The sequence below is a fragment of the Phyllobates terribilis genome, unplaced genomic scaffold (genome assembly GCF_046119375.1).
Source record: "Phyllobates terribilis strain yellow unplaced genomic scaffold, ASM4611937v1 Scaffold_3__8_contigs__length_932513732, whole genome shotgun sequence".
NCBI classification, from domain to species: domain Eukaryota; kingdom Metazoa; phylum Chordata; class Amphibia; order Anura; family Dendrobatidae; genus Phyllobates; species Phyllobates terribilis.
The window spans coordinates 892,228,926-892,248,621 of NW_027362763.1; the positions used below are offsets into that span (position 1 = coordinate 892,228,926).

The following is a 19,696-nucleotide window of genomic DNA, read 5'->3' on the forward strand; positions in this document are numbered from 1 at the left end:
CCCTAACCCGAGAGTTTATTTTTTACGCCGTTCCTCGTGCGGTATAAGTGATTAGACGACTTTATTCTTCGGGTCGGTGCGATTACAGTGATGCCAGAATCATATGGGATTTTTATGACTGACAGCTGTCACACACTAAAAGACGCATTTTTTGTAAAATCTAGTTTTTGCATCGCCATATTTTGAGAGCTATAATTTTTCCAGATTTTGGCAGACAGTCATGTGATGGCTCGTTTTTTGCGGGATGAGTTGACGTTGTTATTGGTGTCATTTTCAGGCACGTGACATCTTTTGATCGCTTTCTATTCCGATTTTTGGGAGGCAGAATAAACAAAAACCAACACTTCAGGAATTGTTTTTTTTGTTTTTTTTTATTCTGTTCCGCGTGTGGTAAAATTGATAAGGCAGCTTTATTCTTCGGGTCAGTACGTTTACAGCGATACCACATTTATATCGTTTTTCTATGTTTTGCACTTTTACATAATAAAAGCAATTTTATAGAAAAAATTATTTTTTTAGCATAGCTTTATTCTGAGAGCTATAACTTTTTTATTTTTCGGCTGATGGAGCTGTATGGCGGCTTGTTTTTTGCGGGATGAGATGACGTTTTCAGAGGTACCATTTTTATATATATTTGTCATTTTGATCGCGTGTTATTCCATTTTTTGTTTGGCGGTATGGTGATAATGCTTTGTTTTTTGCTTCGTTTTTTATTTTTATTTTTTACCGTGTTCACTGAAGGGGTTAACTAGTGGAACAGTTTTATAGGTCAGGTTGTTTCGGATGCGGCGATACCAAATATGTGTACTTTTATTGTTGTTTTTTTTTTTTATAATAATATTTATTGATGGGTACATTATATTTTTATTTTTGGTGGATTATTTTTTTTATTTTTTTTTATATTTTTGCAATTTTTTTTTTATTTTTTTTTTCACTTTCTGATAGTTTTTATACTTTATTACTTTGTCCCACTATGGGACTTTCACTTTTTTTTCTCTGATCGCCTGCATGGCACAGGAATGCAGCACCATCCCTGTGCCATGCAGGCAGTCAGCGCTGGACAGGGAGAAGATTGTTTGGAGATGCACTGCGCATGTCCAAAAAATCTTCCTGCTGTCTGGTGACCCGGATGTTGTCATGACGACATCGGGTCGTCATGGCAACATCTTGGAAGCCACGGCAGACAGGGCTGGAAGCCGGAAGAGGAGGTGAGTATCTGCGATCACCTCCCCTTGCCTCCGCAATGCTACGATCGACTTCGATCGCAGCATCGCGGGGGTTAATGTGCTGGGAGCGGTGCGTGACCGCTCCCTGCACATAGTACCGGGTGTCAGCTGTGACAATCAGCTGACACCCGGCGGCGATCGCGCCCGCACAGCCTGTGTGCGCGCGCGATCGCCATGACGTACTAATACGGGGCTGGCTCTTAAGTCCCAGGGCACAGACGCGTATTAGTACGTCAAATGTTGTTAAGGGGTTAAAGAAAGAAAAGCAAGGTTGTGAAACAGCTGACAAACCTAGACGTGGACGACCACGGAAAACTACCCCCTGAGTTGATCACATTATTAAGAAAAAGTCAGTATCTGATTTCCATAAAAGTGCTGTACAGATTCCGCATGAAATGAAAGAAGAATATGAGGTCAAAGTGAGTTGCCAAACTGTGGTGCGATGGCTAAGAGCAGTAGGGTTAAATGCACGAAATCCAGTCAAGAAGCCTTTCATCTCTGCAAAGAACCGGAAGATCCGACTTGAGTTTGCCAAATAACACAGCCAATGGAAAGAGACAGATTGATCTAAGGTGTTGTGGTCGGATGATGAATCCAAGTTCGATCTGTTTGGTAGTGATGGCAAATACTATACATACCACCCAATTTGAAAACGTAATGATTAGTGTTGAGCAAGCACTAAAATGCTCGGGTGCTCGAAGCTCGGGCCGAGCTCACTGTGATACTCGGGTGCTCGACCCGAGCAACGAGCCCAATGTTAGTCTATGAGAGACCCGAGCATTTTTGCGGCGGCACCCCTGGCAGTCTGTAGAAAGCCTAAAAAGTGCCCAAAACGATAGTGACAGTGCTCAAATGACATGGGGACAGCATTGGCATTGCCGCAGGAAGCATTTCTGACCCCCAGGTCACTGCTGTCAACAACGTGGTCAGAGGTATTAAGCCACTTTTACGGACTCACAATAAAACGTTCAAAAACAAAACTGAAACTGTTTTCCTGTGAAATATGTTAAGGAACATCCTTTCCAGGGTAAAGACTTGTGTATAAGGTAAAATAAATAACCAAAAACAAAAATACTCATCTACACCTTGGGCTATGTTCACAAGTAGCATTTTTTATGCGTTTTTGCACTTTTGTATTGCTTTCAACCGTGACAAATGCATTCACCGGGAAATGTCATTTTAACATTTTACAACCTTATCTGGCCATGTGCTGTGTGACACATGCATACAGTGCTGAAAAGACATAGGAACAGCATGGGGAAGACCCCTGGAAGCATCTCTAACACCCAGGTCACTGCCTAACAGTGTGCCCATCAGAAGTGATCCTTGCCGCATCAGAAGATGTAGACTTGCAACTATCCCCGTGCAAGTCCTTGCCCCAGGGCAGTGTTCAATTGTACCTCCCCCATTCCTTGCAATGCAAGCGCAAATATGCAGCCAACCACCCACCCACCCGCAGGCTGCAATACTATACTGCTAGCTTGCACTTGAAATGGGGCCTTTTAGTTTGGAGGAGGCCGAAGCTGGCCACTACCTCATAGCTGAGTCGGCGGCGAGGTCTCCATACTCAGTCCCCAGCTGCCACTATTTGTCCCGGGAACCTTTCCCACACTTTTCTTAGCCTGGCCTGCTTTAGGGCAGCATTGGACGAGCCCACCAGACAACCAGAGACTCCTCCGGTGGGCCCTGGCTTCTCCATAAGGGGAGTTGAGAGTGCCAAGGTGAGGAGCATGATGATGATGATAGAAGTTAGCATCTGCTTTGTTTTCTTGTAATGCAAGTGTAAGTGTGCAGCCTGCCACCCACCCAGCCCCAGGCTGCAATACCATACTGCTAGCTTGCAATTGAAATGGGGCCTTTTAGTTTGGAGGAGGCCGAAGCGGGCCACTACCTCATGGCTGCTTCGGCTGCGAGGACTCCATATTCAGTCCCCAGTCGCCACTATTTGACCCGGCAACCTTCCCCACACTTTTCTTAGCCTGGCCTGCTTTAGGGCAGCATTGGACAAGCCCACCAGACAACCAGACTCCTCCGGTGGGCCCTGGCTTCTCCATCAGGGGAGTTGAGAGTGCCAAGGTGAGGAGCATGATGATGATGACAGAAGTTAGCATCTGCTTTGTTTTCTTGTAATGCAAGTGTAAGTGTGCAGCCTGCCACCCACCCAGCCCCAGGCTGCAATACTATACTGCTAGCTTGCACTTGAAATGGGGCCTTTTAGTTTGGAGGAGGCCGAAGCGGGCCACTACCTCATGGCTGCTTCGGATGCGAGGACTCCATATTCAGTCCCCAGCCGCCACTATTTGTCCCGGTAACCTTCCCCACACTTTTCTTAGCCTGGCCTGCTTTAGGGCAGCATTGGACGAGCCCACCAGACAACAAGACTCCTCCGGTGGGCCCTGGCTTCTCCATCAGGGGAGTTGAGAGTGCCAAGGTGAGGAGCATGATGATGATAGAAGTTAGCATCTGCTTTGTTTTCTTGGAATGCAAGCGTAAGTGTGCAGCCTGACACCCACCCACCCCCGGGCTGCAATACCATACTGCTAGCTTGCTTGCACTTGAAATGAGGTCTTTTATGCTTGTGTAGGCAGATGCCGGCCACCATGTGATGGCTGCGTCGGCGGCCTGGTATCCATACTCAGTCCCCAGCCGCATGGCGGCCTGGTATCCATACTCGGTCCCCAGCCGCCCCTATTTGTCCCGGTGCGCCTTATACACAAGCGCACATACCAAAACATTACCTGTGCCCTCCCCAGTGCATTTAGTGGGAAGGACAGCCTAACCACAAACACGTGGACAAGTGAATGTGGCCAGGGAAGGTCCATCTCACTGACACCTTCACACTGGGTTAATATTGTGGAAGGCGGGACACAGTTGGACACTGGGATGCAACACGTCCTCCAGACATAGAGGATTGTGGGTCCTGGGTCAATCAGGCTTCAACACAAAGTTCAGAAGGTAGACAGCAGCAGTGGTCGGCCTCCTATACAACGAGTAAATTATTCATGATCATGAGGCCATCCATCTCCTTAGCTTTCTGTTCCTTGGAATGCAAGCGCAAGTATGTAGTAGCGGCTAGGCATGAGGTGGTCAGCGTTTTGGTGCATATCCTACCTCCTCTGAGGATTGCTGGATGTTTTCCTGCTACTATCCCAATTCTATGACTCCCGTTAAAATAAAGCTTCAGGTGATGAATGATGGATGAGGTGGTGGCAAAAGAGAAAGAGCAGGAGGAACAGGGACCATTCACATCAATATCAGGCAAGTCAACCACACATGTCTTGTAGGATATGTTTCTTTACCAAAAGGAGCGGTTCGGCTACACAGTTATAGGGCATACAGTGAGTGCAACGCCTACCAAAAATTTCTAAGCACTCCAATGCCCTTTAGAAGTGACATGGAGGTCAGAGGGCCTTAACTAAACCGTTTGTTCCATTTATAGCAACTGGGTCTCCTGTACACTGTTGGCCTAAGCAGTGAATGGAAGGCTTTCTAAAAATTATGAGGAACTGCAATGCCCCTTGAAACAGACGTGGATTACAGCGTACTAAAAACCTTCTACCCATTATTGGGGAGTGGGTCTCCCTTAGTGTTCGCCTATGCATTGAAAAGCAAAAGCTGACAAAAATTAGGAGGAAATGCAATGCCCGTTGGAAGAGCCGTGGAGGTTAGAGGTAATTAAAAACAACATTTCAATGCCCCTTGGAAGAGCTGTGGAGTTCAGAGTGTTTTAACAAGACGGTTTTAATGCCCCTTGGAAGAAACAAGGAGGTCACAGTAGCTTAACAAGGCGGTTTTAATGCCCCTTGGAAGAGACGTGGAGGTTGCAGTGGAATAAAAAGACAATATCAATGCCCCTTGTAAGAGTGGTGGAGGTCCCAGTGGAATAAAAAGACAATATCAATGAACCTTGGAAGAGACGTGGAGGTCACAGTAATTTAACAAGATGATTTTAATGCCCCTTACAAGAGCCATGCAGTACAGCATATTAAAAACATTATTCCCATTATTGGAGAATGGGTCTCCCATAGTCTTTGCCTATGCCTTCCAAGCAAAAGCTGCCAAAAATTAGGATGGAGGAACTTGCAATGCCCCTTACAAGAGCCATGCAGTACAGCATATTAAAAACATTATTCCCATTATTGGGGAGTGGGTTTCCCATAGTCTTTGACTATGCCTTCCAAGCAAGAGCTGCCAAAAATTAGGAAGGAGGAACTTGCAATGCTGGCAACACGGACCACGGTCACCCTGGTGGCGGAGGCTGAGGATAAGAGCAAAAAACAGCCGAAATGAGGAAGCGTATACCCATGTGTGGGTGTGAAGCGGTGCATGGGAATACACCTCCCAAAATAACACAGTGGATTTGACTTTATGTTACTCTGCTGTCATTTGGTGGTGATGAGAAATCAGGCCCAATCCAGCCCTTGTTCATTTTGATAAGGGTCAGCTTGTCAGCATTGTCAGTTGACAGGCGAGTGCGCTTATCAGTTATAATTCCCCCAGCGGCACTAAAAACACTCTCCGTTAACACGCTAGCGGCAGGGCAGGCCAGGACTTCCAAGGCGTACAGAGCGAGTTCATGCCAAGTGTCCAGCTTGGATACACAATAATTAAAAGACACAGAGGAATCACGGAGGATGCTGGTACGGTCGGGAAGGTACTCCCTCACCATCTTTTGAAACTTTCCACTCCTTATGAGAGAACCCCGCGCCTCAGGGCCTGTAATCTGGACGGGTCTCAGAAAACTGTCCCAGAATGTTGACAGTGTTCCCCTGCCTCTGCTGGATTGGAGTTGCGCCTTTCTCGCCTGTACGCCTTGGTTGGGCAACGAACTATGACCTTTGCTGCTAGCGTGTTCAGATGGGAATTTTTTTAACAGTTCAGCAGCAAGGGCCTTCTGGTACTGCCCCATTTTTGTAGACCTCTCCACTTCAGGAATAAGAGAGTGAAAGTTTTCCTTGTAGCGGGGGTCTACAAGTGTCACCAACCAGTAATGACTGTCACCCAACATTTTGACAACGCGAGGGTCACGGTTAAGGCAGCGTAACATAAAGTCAGCCATGCGTGCCAGACTGGTAAAGGGCAAGACTTCCGTGTCTTCACCAAGATGACGACTGACCATACTCTCCTCCTCCTTCTCCTCCCCCCTGTCCTCAGGCCACCCACGCCGAACCAATGGTATGACAGTTATACAGATACTACAATCTACAACGCATGATACCAGCTCCTGTTCTTCCTCCTCCTCCTCCTCCTCTCCCTCATTGTCCCCCAATGCACGTTGGAATGAGATGAGGCTGGGCTGTGTGTAATCGTCCGCTACGGCTTCTTCATCCATCTCATCATACTCTGGCTGCAATGCCTCCTCTTTAATTCTCTGCAGAGAGCGTTGCAAAAGACAGACAAGTGGGATGCTGACGCTAATGATGGCGTCATCGCCACTCACCATCTTGGTGGACTCCTCAAAGTTTGTCAGGATGGTACATATGTCAGACATCCAGGTCCACTCCAGAGGTCTTATGTGTGGAGTCTGACCTGAATATCGACGGCCTTGTTGCAGCTGGTACTCCACAACTGCTCTCTTCTGCTCACAAATCCTTTGCAACATGTGGAGGGTGGAGTTCCAACGTGTGGGGACATCACATACCAGTCGGTGTGCTGGAAGCTGCAAATGCTGCTGCAACACAGCAAGTAGCCGACTTCCGAAAATGAGCTGACAGGCGGCATACTTTGACGAGCAGATCTGGCAACTCGGGGTATGATTTAAGAAACCGCTGAACCACGAGGTTAAGAACATGAGCCAGGCATGGTACGTGTGTGATCTCGCCTCGCCTCAGAGCCGCCACCAGGTTACGGCCATTGTCACACATGACCATGCCTGGATGTAGGTTCAGCAGTCTCAGCCACAGATCTGCCTGCTCTTTCACAGCTGTCCACAACAAACAGTGTGAGGTTTATCACCTAAGCTTATGAGTTTCAGCACAGCCTGTTGCCGCTTGGCTGAGGCAGTACTGCAGTGCTTCCAGCTTGTAACTGATGTGGTGATATCTGAGATGGAGGCTGAACATGAGGAGGAGGAGGAGGATGATGCGCAGGAGCTGTACACTGTGGGGCCAACTCTGACTGACATAGGGCCCACAATCCTCGGTGTGGGGAGGATGTGTTCAGTCCCAAGGTCCGACTGGGTCCCAACTTCCACTATGTTTACCCAGTGTGCCGTCAGGGAGATGTACCGTCCCTGGCCACAAGCACATGTCCACGTATTCGTTGACAGGTGGACTCTCCCAGTAACTGGGTTGTTGAGTGCACGGCAGATGTTTTGGGACACGTGCTTGTGTAGTGCGGGGATGGCACACCAGGCAAAATAGTGTCGGCTGGGGACCGAGTACCGAGGGACGGCAACCGCAATAAGGTTGCGGAAGGATTCCGTCTCCACCAGCCTAAAAGGCAGCATTTCCAATGCAAGCAGTCGTGAAATCGGCGAATTTAGGACTGTGGCCTGTGGGGCGTTGGCTGCAATTTTGCGCTTTCGTTCAAAGGTCTGGGATATGGACAATTGAACGCTGCGGTGGGACGTGGACGTTGATGCTGTTTCTTGAGAAACTGCCATAACAAGTGAAGACTGAGAGGAGGGGGCATCTTTGCATGCAGTATGGACAGGGGATTGCCTTGCACGCACAACAGGGGGTTCTCGTACACTCACAACAGCGGAAGAAGCAGTGGTGACACCCGCTGACACTGGTCGTGGACCCTGGGGTTCGCCCCACAAAGTCGGGTGCTATGCTGACATGTGCCTGATCATGCTGGTGGTGGTCAGGCTGGTAGTTTTGTCACCCTTGCTGATGCTGGCCTGGCAGGTGGTACAAATGGCCTTTTTGGGGTTATCAGCAGAGTCCTTAAAAAAATTCCAGACTCTGGAAGACCTACCGGTTGTACTGGCAACATCACTCGTGTCGGTGTTATGGGGAACAGTTGCTCACCTTCTGTCTTTAGCCACCACACTGCTTCTTCCTGCCTGTTGGGGTACACTGCCTCGCTCCCCCTGTGTGCTGCTGACCTCGCTCTGCGTGTCCTCCTGCCACGTTGGGTCAGTTAATAGATCATCCACCACCTCCTCCTCTTCCACTTCCGCACCACAGTCCTCCTCCTCACTTCGTGGCAATTGTGTCTCTTCATCGTCCACCTCTTGTGACAAATTGCCAGCATCGCCTTCCTGTGGCCGTGGCTGTTCAAATATTTGGCCATCGCTACATGGGATTTCCTCTTCCACCACTTCAAGCGGAGCAGGCAAGGGGCTCAAATATGGAAATGGACCAGTAAACTGCTCTTCAGAGTGTCCAACTGTGGGATCAGTTGCTGTCTGATGACACTCAGCATGTTGGGAGGAAGGAGCATCAGGGTGAGGAGGAGTATGCGGTCGAGACTCACGGCTACTAACACTTGACCGTGTGGAAGACAGACCGGAGGTGGTGGAGCTCAGTTGACTGGAAGTATTATCCAATTAATAACCTGTTCACACTGATCAGTTCGCAATAGTGGTGTTGTTGTGGGCTTCCCTAGTAATTCGGTCAAGAACTGGGAGCGAGAAGATGTGGCTGTTGGCTGTGGCACATTTTCACCTTGGCCACGGCCCCGTCCTCTGCACGCACCATCACCAGAACGTCCAGTTCCACGTTCCTTGTCACGCACCTTGCCCATTGTAAATGAAGTAAAATAGCTTACACTCGCACTATCAATGGCAAAAGGGTAATAGAAAGGAGATTAGAACCGTGGAAGAGGAAAACCACAGTTCTATTTCTCTGGCCTACACCAGATTCTTTTAAACAGATATATTTGTGTCTGAACAGTCAGCGAGACACTCAAACTGTTTTTTTTTTATGTAAAAAAGGCAAAAAGGTGGATTACACCCAGATTTGAACCGTGGAAGAGGAAAACCACAATTCTATTTCTCTGGCCTACACCAGAATCTTTTAAACAGATATATTTGTGTTTGAACAGTCAGCGAGACACTCAAACTGTTTTTTTTTTTTGTAAAAAAGGCAAAAAGGTGGATTACACCCAGATTTGAACCGTGGAGGAGGAAAACCACAGTTCTAGTTCTCTGGCCTACCCCAGAATCTTTTAAACAGATATATTTGTGTCTGAACAGTCAGCGAGACACTCAAACTGTTTTTTTGTATGGAAAAAAAGCAAAAAGGTGGATAACACCCAGATTTGAACCATGGAAGAGGAAAACCACAGTTCTAGTTATCTGGCCGAAACCAGACTCTTTTAAACAGATATAGTTGTGTCTGAACACTCACAGACACACTCAATTTTTTTTTTTTTTGGGGGGGGGGAAACCAAAAGGTTAATAAGACGGGTATTTGTACAGTCTGACTGAGGGAAAAAAAAAAATTGGATTTAGATGAAAAAAAAGGATTTTTCCTGGCCCCTGAGACCTGGGGCTAAGTCTAGCAATTTGAGCAGCAGCAGCACACAGGACTGTAATGCTGTGCTTGTTGGTATAACCCAGGGGTCTCAAACTCAGCTGGGCATATGGGCCACACTCGGAAAAACATTTAATTTGGGGGGCCGCATTATTTGCATGACAAAGTGACAATTTTAGTGATACCATTTTATTTTCTATACACCTTTTGGACTTGTCCTCATCTTGTAGACATGGTCTCCCCCCCAGGTCCCCCATATTGCAGACATGGTCTCCCCTCCAGGTCCCCCATATTTCAGACATGGTCTCCCCTCCAGGTCCCCCATATTGCAGTTATGGTCTCCCCTCCAGGTTCCCCATATTGCAGACATGGTCTTCCCTCCAGGTCCCCCATATTGCAGACATGGTCTCCCCTCCAGGTCCCCCATATTGCAGACACGGTCTCCCTTCCAGGTCCCACATATTGCAGACACGGTCTCCCGTCCAGATTCCCCATATTGCAGACATGGTCTCCCATCCAGGTCCCCCATATTGCAGACATGGTCCCCCATCCTGGTCCCCCATATTGCAGACATGGTCTCACATCCAGGTCCCCCATATTGCAGACACGGTCTCCCGTCCAGGTCCACCATATTGCAGACATGGTCTCCCATCCAGGTCCCCCCTATTGCAGACATGGTCCCCCATCCAGATCCCCCATCCAGCAGACATGGTCTCCCATCCAGGTCCCCCATATTGCAGACATGGTCCCCCATATCGCAAACATGGTCCCCCATATTGCAGACATGGTCCCCTATCCAGGTCCCCCATATTGCAGACATGGTCTTCATATTCCAGACATGGTCCCCATATTGCAGACATGGTCCCCCATCCAGGTCCCCAATATTGCAGACATGGTCCCCCATCCAGGTCCCCCATATTGCAGACATGGTTCCACAGTCAGGTCCCCCATATTGCAGACATGGTCCACCATATTGCAGACATGGTCCCCCATCCTGGTCCTTATGTTGCAGACATGTCCCCCATCCAGGTCCCCATGTTTCAGACATGTCCCCCATCCAGGTACCCCACCAAACTGCGCACAGGTCGCCCCCCCCATACTGCGCACAGGGTCCCCGTCCCCCCCATACTGCACTCAGGGTCCCCATCCCCCCCCCATACTGCGCTCAGGGTCCCCGCCCCCCCCATACTGCGCTCAGGGTCCCCGTCCCCCCCATACTGCGCTCAGGGTCCCCGTCCCCCCCATACTGCGCTCAGGGTCCCTGTCCCCCCATACGGCGCTCAGGGTCCCCGTCCCCCAATACTGCGCTCAGGGTCCCCGTCCCCCCATACTGCGCTCAGGGTCCCCGTCCCCCCATACTGCGCTCAGGGTCCCCGTCCCTCCATACTGCGCTCAGGGTCCCCGTCCCCCCCATACTGCGCTCAGGGTCCTCGTCCTCCCCCATACTGCGCTCAGGGTCCCCGTCCCCCCATACAGCGCTCAGGGTCCCCGCCCCCCCCCATACAGAGCTCAAGGTCCCCGTCCCCCCCATACAGCGCTCAGGTTCCCCGTCCCACCATACTGCGCACAGCGCCCCCCCTATACTGAGCACAGGTCCCCGGTGCTGTATTTCACATGACAGAGAAAAAAAAAAAAAAGATTCTCACCTGTCCTCCGTTCCCTTGGTGTCCTTTCTGGACCTGTGGCCCGCAGGCACAGACCCCGTAACGATCGCGGCTCTCTCCAGCAGCCGCATACATCAGCGCTGTAATGCAGAGTATTGCCGCGCAGAGACCGGCTCTCTGCACAGCAATACCAGTGTCAGCCGTCAGCCTATCAGAGGCCAGCAGCTGACATCTGCGCATGGCAGTGACGTCATACGCCGCTGCGCTGGGACGCAGAGGTCAGCTGCTGGCCTCTGATAGGCCGGCGGCTGACACTGGTATTGCTGTGCAGAGAGTCGGTCTCTGCACGGCAATACACTGCATTACAGCACTGATGTCAGCGGCTGCTGGAGAGAGCCGCGATAGTTACGGGGTCTGTGCCTGCGGACCGCAAGAAGCAGCCGGAGGGGCAGCATGCGGCCCGTGGGCCGCGTGTTTGGGACCCTTGGTATAACCACTGCGTCTCCTATACAGCCTGCCTGCCTGCCTGATATCTGGGATGGATATTAGTCCTCAGAAGGACTGTTTGTTTGATTTTGCAGGCTTTAGAGACCCTACACTACCTATTTCGCAGTATAAATATCTCCCTAGCTCAGCAGCACTCTCATTACACTTAGGGTGTGCATAGTGCAGTGCCTCTTCTACTATAGGTATGTCATTGTATAATAGCTTTGTCTGACTTGGTTCATTCTCCAATATATATACAGTTGGTTTGTCCCTCCACGGACTGTTAAGTTCCAGCACAGACATGATTGGGGGTTGTGGTGACGCACACACTTGGTGATACATATATATATGATTGATGCAGTAATTTACTGTTTATATTCTACTTCTAGTGTGTGGCACATTTACTTGACACCCCCAATCCTTTCCTCTATGTCTGGTAACACAGGTTCCAATTTATACTAAATACATACTATCTTCTTTGATGAATTATAGACTGTGGAGGTACTGTTTTATACATTTCTATATATGTTTTTGGGACTGAATCTACAAGAAACTGTTTGTCATATGAAAACGAACTATTGAGCATGCATTGTCTCTTTCCTATTCAACATAATATTGTGTGCTGCGCACATACTTCTCTTGTATAGTGTACCATTGTTTCTAATTAATAAAGGTATTTTATTTCTATCTTCAAGTTTTGTTCTATTGTTCCTTATTTGATCTAGGGACCGTAAGTTCAGTTGTTCTCTTTTTTTCGTCTTTACTCTCCCTACACTGTCTGATCCGGAGTGACTGTGTCCAAGATGGCGGCGCCCGGTTTTAAATACTCGAGGTGACGCTGTTCGGCCAGCCAATCACTGTAATGCCCACAACCAACATGGCTGCGGCATTACAGTGACTGGCTGGCAATCCCTGCATGTTCATTTGCTCTGGAAAGAGCGCCAAACATGCAGGGCGGAGACCCGAGCTCCCGCCCGAGCAACCCGAAAATGCTCAGTGCTCGCCGAACATCCCGAGTAGTGAGATGCTCGGGAGAGTACCGAGCAGTGTCAAGCATGCTCGCTCAACACTAGTAATGATGTAAGTTACCAAACACCTACAGTGAAACATGGTGGTGGCAATGCCATGGTTTGGGGCTGCTTTTCTGCATCTGCCATTGGCCCTCTGCGTAGAGTTCATGGAAATATAAAAGCTACTATGTACAAGAATATACTGGAGAATGTAATGCTGCCACATGGCAAAACCAAAGTAGGCAGGGGATGGGAATTCCAGCAATACAATTTAGTCAAAAATAGGTTAGCAAAGAAAAATGATTTAATGATTTAAACCCTATAGAGGATTTTTGGGATGAGTTAGGGCAACGAGTTGGGGCTCGTACCCATAGCAATAAAGATGAATTGTTTGCAGATTTGCAAATGGAATGGAGCAAGATCCCTCATGATGTCTTGAATACCCTAGTGGCTTCAATGCCCCGTCGGTGTGATGCAGTAATTAAAGCAAGAGGTTATGGTACAAAATACTAAGTTATGGCATTGTAAACAATGAATTACTTCCTATGTTGTGATCAATAAATAGTATATGAAAAACATTTGGCAGACAGGTTTCTTTAATTAAATGACCATACCTATATTCAAAAGCATTTTGGTTAAAATTAAGGTCTTGCATGATGACAACTTCATGCACTTTCAATTCATCACCAGGGAAAAGGCATCACAACAACCAGACAGAAGTCATCACACTTTTAAAAAAAATGCTAAACTTTAGGTCGCTATTGTGTACATTAAAGTTATCTCAACTAGCTGATTTCTACAGGATAGACCAACCAACCAACAAAGGGAAGAATTGGGAGTGAAATTAAATGCTTAAACTTTTAGTTCTCCCTGGGGTTAAGCTGTCAGAGATGTCTGACAGCAGATTATTCCTCGCTAACTCTCTCTTTCTATTTAAAATGCATGCAAGGTCAGCCAATTCGGGTGTACATGTATATAGGTTTGGCAGCTATATAAGGTGTATGAGCACCATAAGAACTTACAGTATAGTGTAACTGTGCCTTCAAGTAACTATTCAGAATAAGCTGTCCCCTATGTGTGTACATGAGGAATAAAACAATTCCTGGCCATTATGTGACTTACATACTGCATTCTCACCAGTTTTCTCCTTTGCATGCACTATATATAATTTGCAATCCGATGTTTACTGGGGGCAGGAGACGAGCTGCATTTATTTCTCCCATACACAACAACAGTAAGGGGAATGACTGCTCTTCATTCAGTTTTTAGTTCACTGAGACAAGCTGCAGTATCATGGAGAATATTATACAGCAGAGCTCAACTGTCTTGATCTGAATCAAGCTCTGATGTGAGGTACAACACTTGTTACAGAGCTCTGCAGGATGGTTTTCTGCCTGCCTCAGTCTGTTCCCTTCTCTACTGCTCACTCCTCTCCATAGCGGATTATGGGCTGTGTCACATGACACCTGCAGTCATCTCTTCTGAGCAAAATAGACTTCAGATGATTTTTCACATTGGCTGATTAGATCAGGAGGCAGGGGGAGGGGAAGAAGTCTCTAATACCTAGAGAAGGAAGCTGATTTCTCTGATGAAATACATTACAAAGTTTCTTATAAGCGCCTTTACTACTAATTTAGGCAAAGTTTGCTGAAAGTATAGTTCGTTTTTAAGTATACAGCAAAGCTTTGGTCATGGACACTGGAGGCATTTATAGGACTGTAACACTGTTTACTACTATTCTCAACAGCATACTCCTCCATACTACGCCACACACATGCCACACTATTTTTTCTTACTGCTTCTTTTAATTATGGGTCATCTGCATTATTTTCTGCATTATGGGATCACAGTGTGTCAAGTATTAAGTTAGCATTTGTTATATCTGTATTATGGCCTCTCTTTTAATAAAGAAATGCAGCCTACTGCATGTATCAAAATAGCAAAAAAACAGAATTCAAGGACCCCAATAGGCTAGCACACAATACAAAGTCTGTAATTGATTATGAAGTGAAATCCTGAACAAAGATTCCCTTGCCAAAGCTAAGGCGAAACATGCATTGGGCAAATCGCTGCATAGGGGTCTGTACCTACTGTACATACTGAGTGATTTTCGCAGATTTTTTATGTATGCACTACTAATCCAGACTTATTTACACTGCATAATGAATTGTAGTGATGTACTATCCAGGTACACTTGTTACTTTACTTTATATTATTACGTCTAATAATAAGTCACTTTTCCTTATTTGTTTACAAATCTGGAGTCACCTTATGTAATTTACTTAATCTACATATAATATCAGTCCCTATTATGTAAAATAGATTATTTATTTTGTTCTTGATATTATATATGATATTTAAAATCATAGTACACCCCTACATCATGCCTTTTTAATCATTTCTGTGCAGTCCTCTTCCCTTAAACTATTTTGATTTGTTTGTTGTCTATGAATTAATAAATAATATATTTAATAATTACGGCTGTATGGCATATTTGTAGGTTTATATCAATTACAGACTATATGCATGCATAGTACCAGGAAGAGTAAACATTTACAACATACACATATTCATTTACAGACACATATTCACACACATACAGTACATGCACATACAGCATAAACAACATTTCAAGCAACTGAAAGAATAGAATGTTTTTTCATTATGCACCTGCAGCGCCGGATTCAGCACTGGCTGACCTTATGTAGTTCATATACTTGCAGTGTGCAGCTCTTGGCCCCGGGGAACTGAAGAACATATTCATAGCACAGTTTCCCTCATTTCACACCTTAAAGTGTATAACCAAATTTTTTTTTACACTTTGAAGTTGTGTTGATATTGTGCACATAATAAGTACCGTATTTTTTGTACTATAGGACGTACTATTTTTCCTCCAAAATTTTGGAGGAAAGCGGGGGGTGCGTCTTATAGTCCGATTGTACGGATGCATACCAGGATGGGGATGGGGGAGCCATACATACCAGGATGCGGATGGGAGTGGTATGCATACCAGGATGGGGATGGGGGTGTCATGCATATCAGGATGGGGGACCATTTATACCAGGATGGTGGGCCATGTATACCAGGATGGGGATAGGGGACATGTGCACTATGATGGGGATAGGGGTAACATATAACAGGAAGGGGGGCCATATATACCAGGATGGGGTCATATATATAACAGGATGGGGGATATTAGTACAGAATTGGGGGACATTCCCCTTATAACAGTGTCAACAGCAGACCCCCTCCCCCATAACAGTGCATCATGACCACATTTTTTGCTTCATTTTTTTTCTATTTTCCTCCTCTAAAACCTAGGTGCGTCTTATAGTCTGAAAAATACGATAAATTATATGACAAGGCGGCAGATGGAGTACATTATACAGGTAAAGAAACTGTAAGGTGACTTCCAATACACTATCAGTTACAGTCGGTGGTACCATACTACAGATATCAGCTGCTGATGGGCTATTAGATAAGGGGAAGGCTAAATGTTGCAAATGTGTTGCGCCGACTGCTACTTTACCGCATAGTAGAGCGGTCTGTTTGTGTGATATGTTTTGGAGGAAAAATAGCCGCATTTGTAATGGTCATTTTCACTTCCAGAATGAACAGGATACTTGTTACTGGAAACTTTTAAGATGATTATGGAACAAAAAAAATAAATGCAAGATAACAAAATAAGTAAAGAAAATGTTGTTAACCAAACCCCAAAAACTGCAATAATATAACAAGCTGATCACAAACCAAGCATTATTTAGAAAAGCAGCGTAAAACCCATGACCATGCAGTGCAGATGATTATTAGGCTAAGGCTATGCAGGGTCTTTTCTGCGACACAGGCCATGCAGCCAAAAATTGATACATGCCGCTGCTACATTGCTGCATAATGCAAGTAAATCCAACCAGTTCCAACTTTTTGCAACTTGCTTGTGACAGTTGCAGTATCTTGCAGGTTACCATTCACTTGCTTTGTGTTTTAGCTGCGGCATACAACGATTTTCAGCCGTGCGACCTGTGTCATGGCCAAAATTATTTCATAGCTCAAGCCAAGGGCGGACACAAAGGATCCCTGGCATGTAAAAGTTTGGGCATCCCTGGTCAAAATTACTGCTATTGTGAACAGTTAAGCAAGTTGAAGATGAAATTATTTCTAAAAGGCCTAAAGTTAAAGATTACACCTTTCCTTTGTATTTTAGGCAAAACAATATATATATATATATATATATATATATATATATATATATATATATATATATAGATAGATAGATATAGATATATTTTTTATCTTTTACATTTTAAAAATTAAAAAAAAGGAAAATGGGCCAATGAAAAAGTTTGGGCACCCTGTGTGGTTATTACCAAGTAGCTCTCCTTTAATATCACAGCTTGAAAACGCCTTTTGTATAAAGACAACAGTATTTCAATTCTTGTTTGAGGGATTTTCATCCATTCTTCCTTGGAAAATTCTTCCAGTTCTGTGAGATTCTTGGGTCATCTTGCATGCACTGCTATTTTGAGGTCTAGCCACAGATTTTCAATGATGTTCAGATCAGAGGACTGTGAAGGCCATTGTAAAACCTTCAGCTTGTGCCTTTTGAGGTAGTTTATTGTGGATTTTGACGTGTGTTTAGGATCATTACCCATTTGTAGAAACTCCTCTTTTCAACTTCAGCTTTTTTACAGATGGTGTTATGTTTGCAGCAAGAATTTGTTGAAATTTCATTGAATCCATTCTTCCCTCTCCCCGTGAAATGTTCCCCGAACAATTGGCCGCAACACAACCCCAAAGCATGATTGATTCACACCATGTTTACTGGTTGGTGAGATGTTCTTTTCCTAAATTTCTGTGCCCTTTTTTCTCCACTTATATCTTTGATCATTGAGGACAAAGAGTTCTATTCTAATCTCTTCGGTCAACAGGATTTGTTTCCAAAATGCATGGGGCTTGTTTAGATGTTCTTTTGCACATTCTGATGCTGAATTTCTTTGTGAGGACGCAGGTGAGGTTTTCTCCTGATGACTCTTCCATGAGGCCATATTTGTGCAGGCATCTCTGAACAGTAGAATAATGTACCAGCCTGAAAAGCACAGCACTGTTTTCAGGCTGGTTCGTACTTGCACATATCGTACTCTCCGCATCAGTTTTGCATGGTATTGCAGCACTGTTTTCAGGCAGGTTCGTACTAGCACATGTACTCTCAGTATCAGTTTTAAGTGGAGGGGCGCTGGGGATCTCCCTCCACGTGATAGACATTTATGTAAGTGCACTTTATTTTACAATAATGTCTATACTTACCTCCTCCATCTCACTTGCAACAATATCTTGAGCGATATTAGATATTTATATTTATGTTTGAAGCCAGAAATGTGGCAAAAGGTAGAAAAGTTCAAGGGGGCCAAATACTTTCACAATGCACTGTAAGTAGTGACGATCATGGATTACATGACATAGGGAGTGTGTATCCCCATTTCTTAGCAGTTCTGTGTTTGGTTTTTATTGTTTTGATTTTTTATATGAATAATAAAGCTTTATGGTCTAAAAATATTCTGGGTGTTTGGCTTCTCTAAATGCTCATATTGGTGTTTTGATCTATGAACAGTAGAACAATGTAGCACAACTTCAAAGTCTGCTAAATCTTTCTGAAGGTCTTTTGCAGTCAAGCAGGAGTTCTGATATGCCTCTCTAGCAATCCTACGAGCAGCTCTCACTGACATTTTACTTGGTCTTCCAGACCTTATCTTGACCTCCACTGTTCCTGTTAATTGCCACTTCTTAAATACATTTCGGACTGAGGAAAGGGCAACTTGAAAACGCTTTGCTATCTTCTTGTAACCTTCTCCTGCTTTTTGGGCCTCCACCATTTTCATTTTCAGAGTGCTAGGCAGCTGCTTAGAAGAACCCATAGCTGCTGTTTTTTGGCACAAGATTAGAGGAGGCAAGGTTTTTATAAAGCTGAGAAATTTGCGCCACCTGGATTTTCCTAACAATGATAGTGTGAAACCTTGGTCAACGTTAACTGAGCACACAATTTTTGCATCGGCCCATTTTCCTTTTCGTAATATTTAAAATGTAAAAAATGACAATATTTTTTTGGGGCCTAAAATACAAAGGAAATGTATCATCTTTAACTTTAGGCCTTTTACAGATCATTTCATCTTCAACTTGCTAAACTGTTCTCAATAACAGTGATTTTAACCAGGGGTGCCCAAACTTTTACATGCCACTGTACATAATTCCACCTGTTTTGGAGGTGATAGTGGGCCCCCTTAAATCTCGGGCCCTTCTGCGGCTGCACAGGTTGCACAAATGGTTTGGCCGCCCCTCGCCGCAGCCTTAGTGTAATAAAAATGTTGGTACTAGCACTATAAGTTTCACAATATATTAGTTAACTCCAAACCACAAGATATATGTATAGCAATCAGTTTTCTTACCCTATGTTGTTCTAGTTTTCTGTGAATCATATTTGCTGTTTCTTCGTGAGATTGTTGCATAATAATATCTTCCCTGAGTGCAACCTCAGCTCGATATAACCAGGAACCAATGGTTCCTAATGGAGCTGGTAGAGATTTGTCAAGTTGTACATGCCAATCAAGAATCTAGAAATAAAATCATATTTTCCATTAATTCCTAATTTATCATATATTCTTTCCTTACATTGTCCCACTCAACCACTGAACATAGGCATTATGTGAAAGAAACCAGTCGCGAGACCTAACCAATACATTTTCAAGACGCTGAAGATCAACATTCACTTTTCCAGAGACACATGAAGAAAAATATTATGTATACTAATAATAACCTACTCTAGCAGAAACCTTCTCCCATGCTTGCTTCACCATCGTCTGATCAAGGGATCGTTTTCCATCTTTGCCCAATGGCTGAATAACACTTTCAATCTGTTTCCTTTTCATTTCATATTGTACTCTATACTGTTTGTATAA

The 19,696-nt window shown here is 45.3% G+C and overlaps 1 protein-coding gene across 16 annotated transcripts in view; it reads right to left on the bottom strand.

Moving 5' to 3' along the window:
• The window catches only part of SYNE1 (spectrin repeat containing nuclear envelope protein 1), a 613,834-nt gene that overhangs the window by 354,718 nt on the left and 239,420 nt on the right, over nt 1-19,696 (bottom strand). For all 16 annotated transcript variants that reach the window (XM_073672712.1, XM_073672713.1, XM_073672718.1 and 13 more), the window contains 2 exons: nt 19,559-19,696; nt 19,187-19,351 (listed from right to left, as the gene is read on the bottom strand). In XM_073672712.1, the coding sequence (XP_073528813.1) occupies nt 19,187-19,351; nt 19,559-19,696 (303 nt within the window). The remainder of the gene's footprint in view (nt 1-19,186; nt 19,352-19,558) is intronic.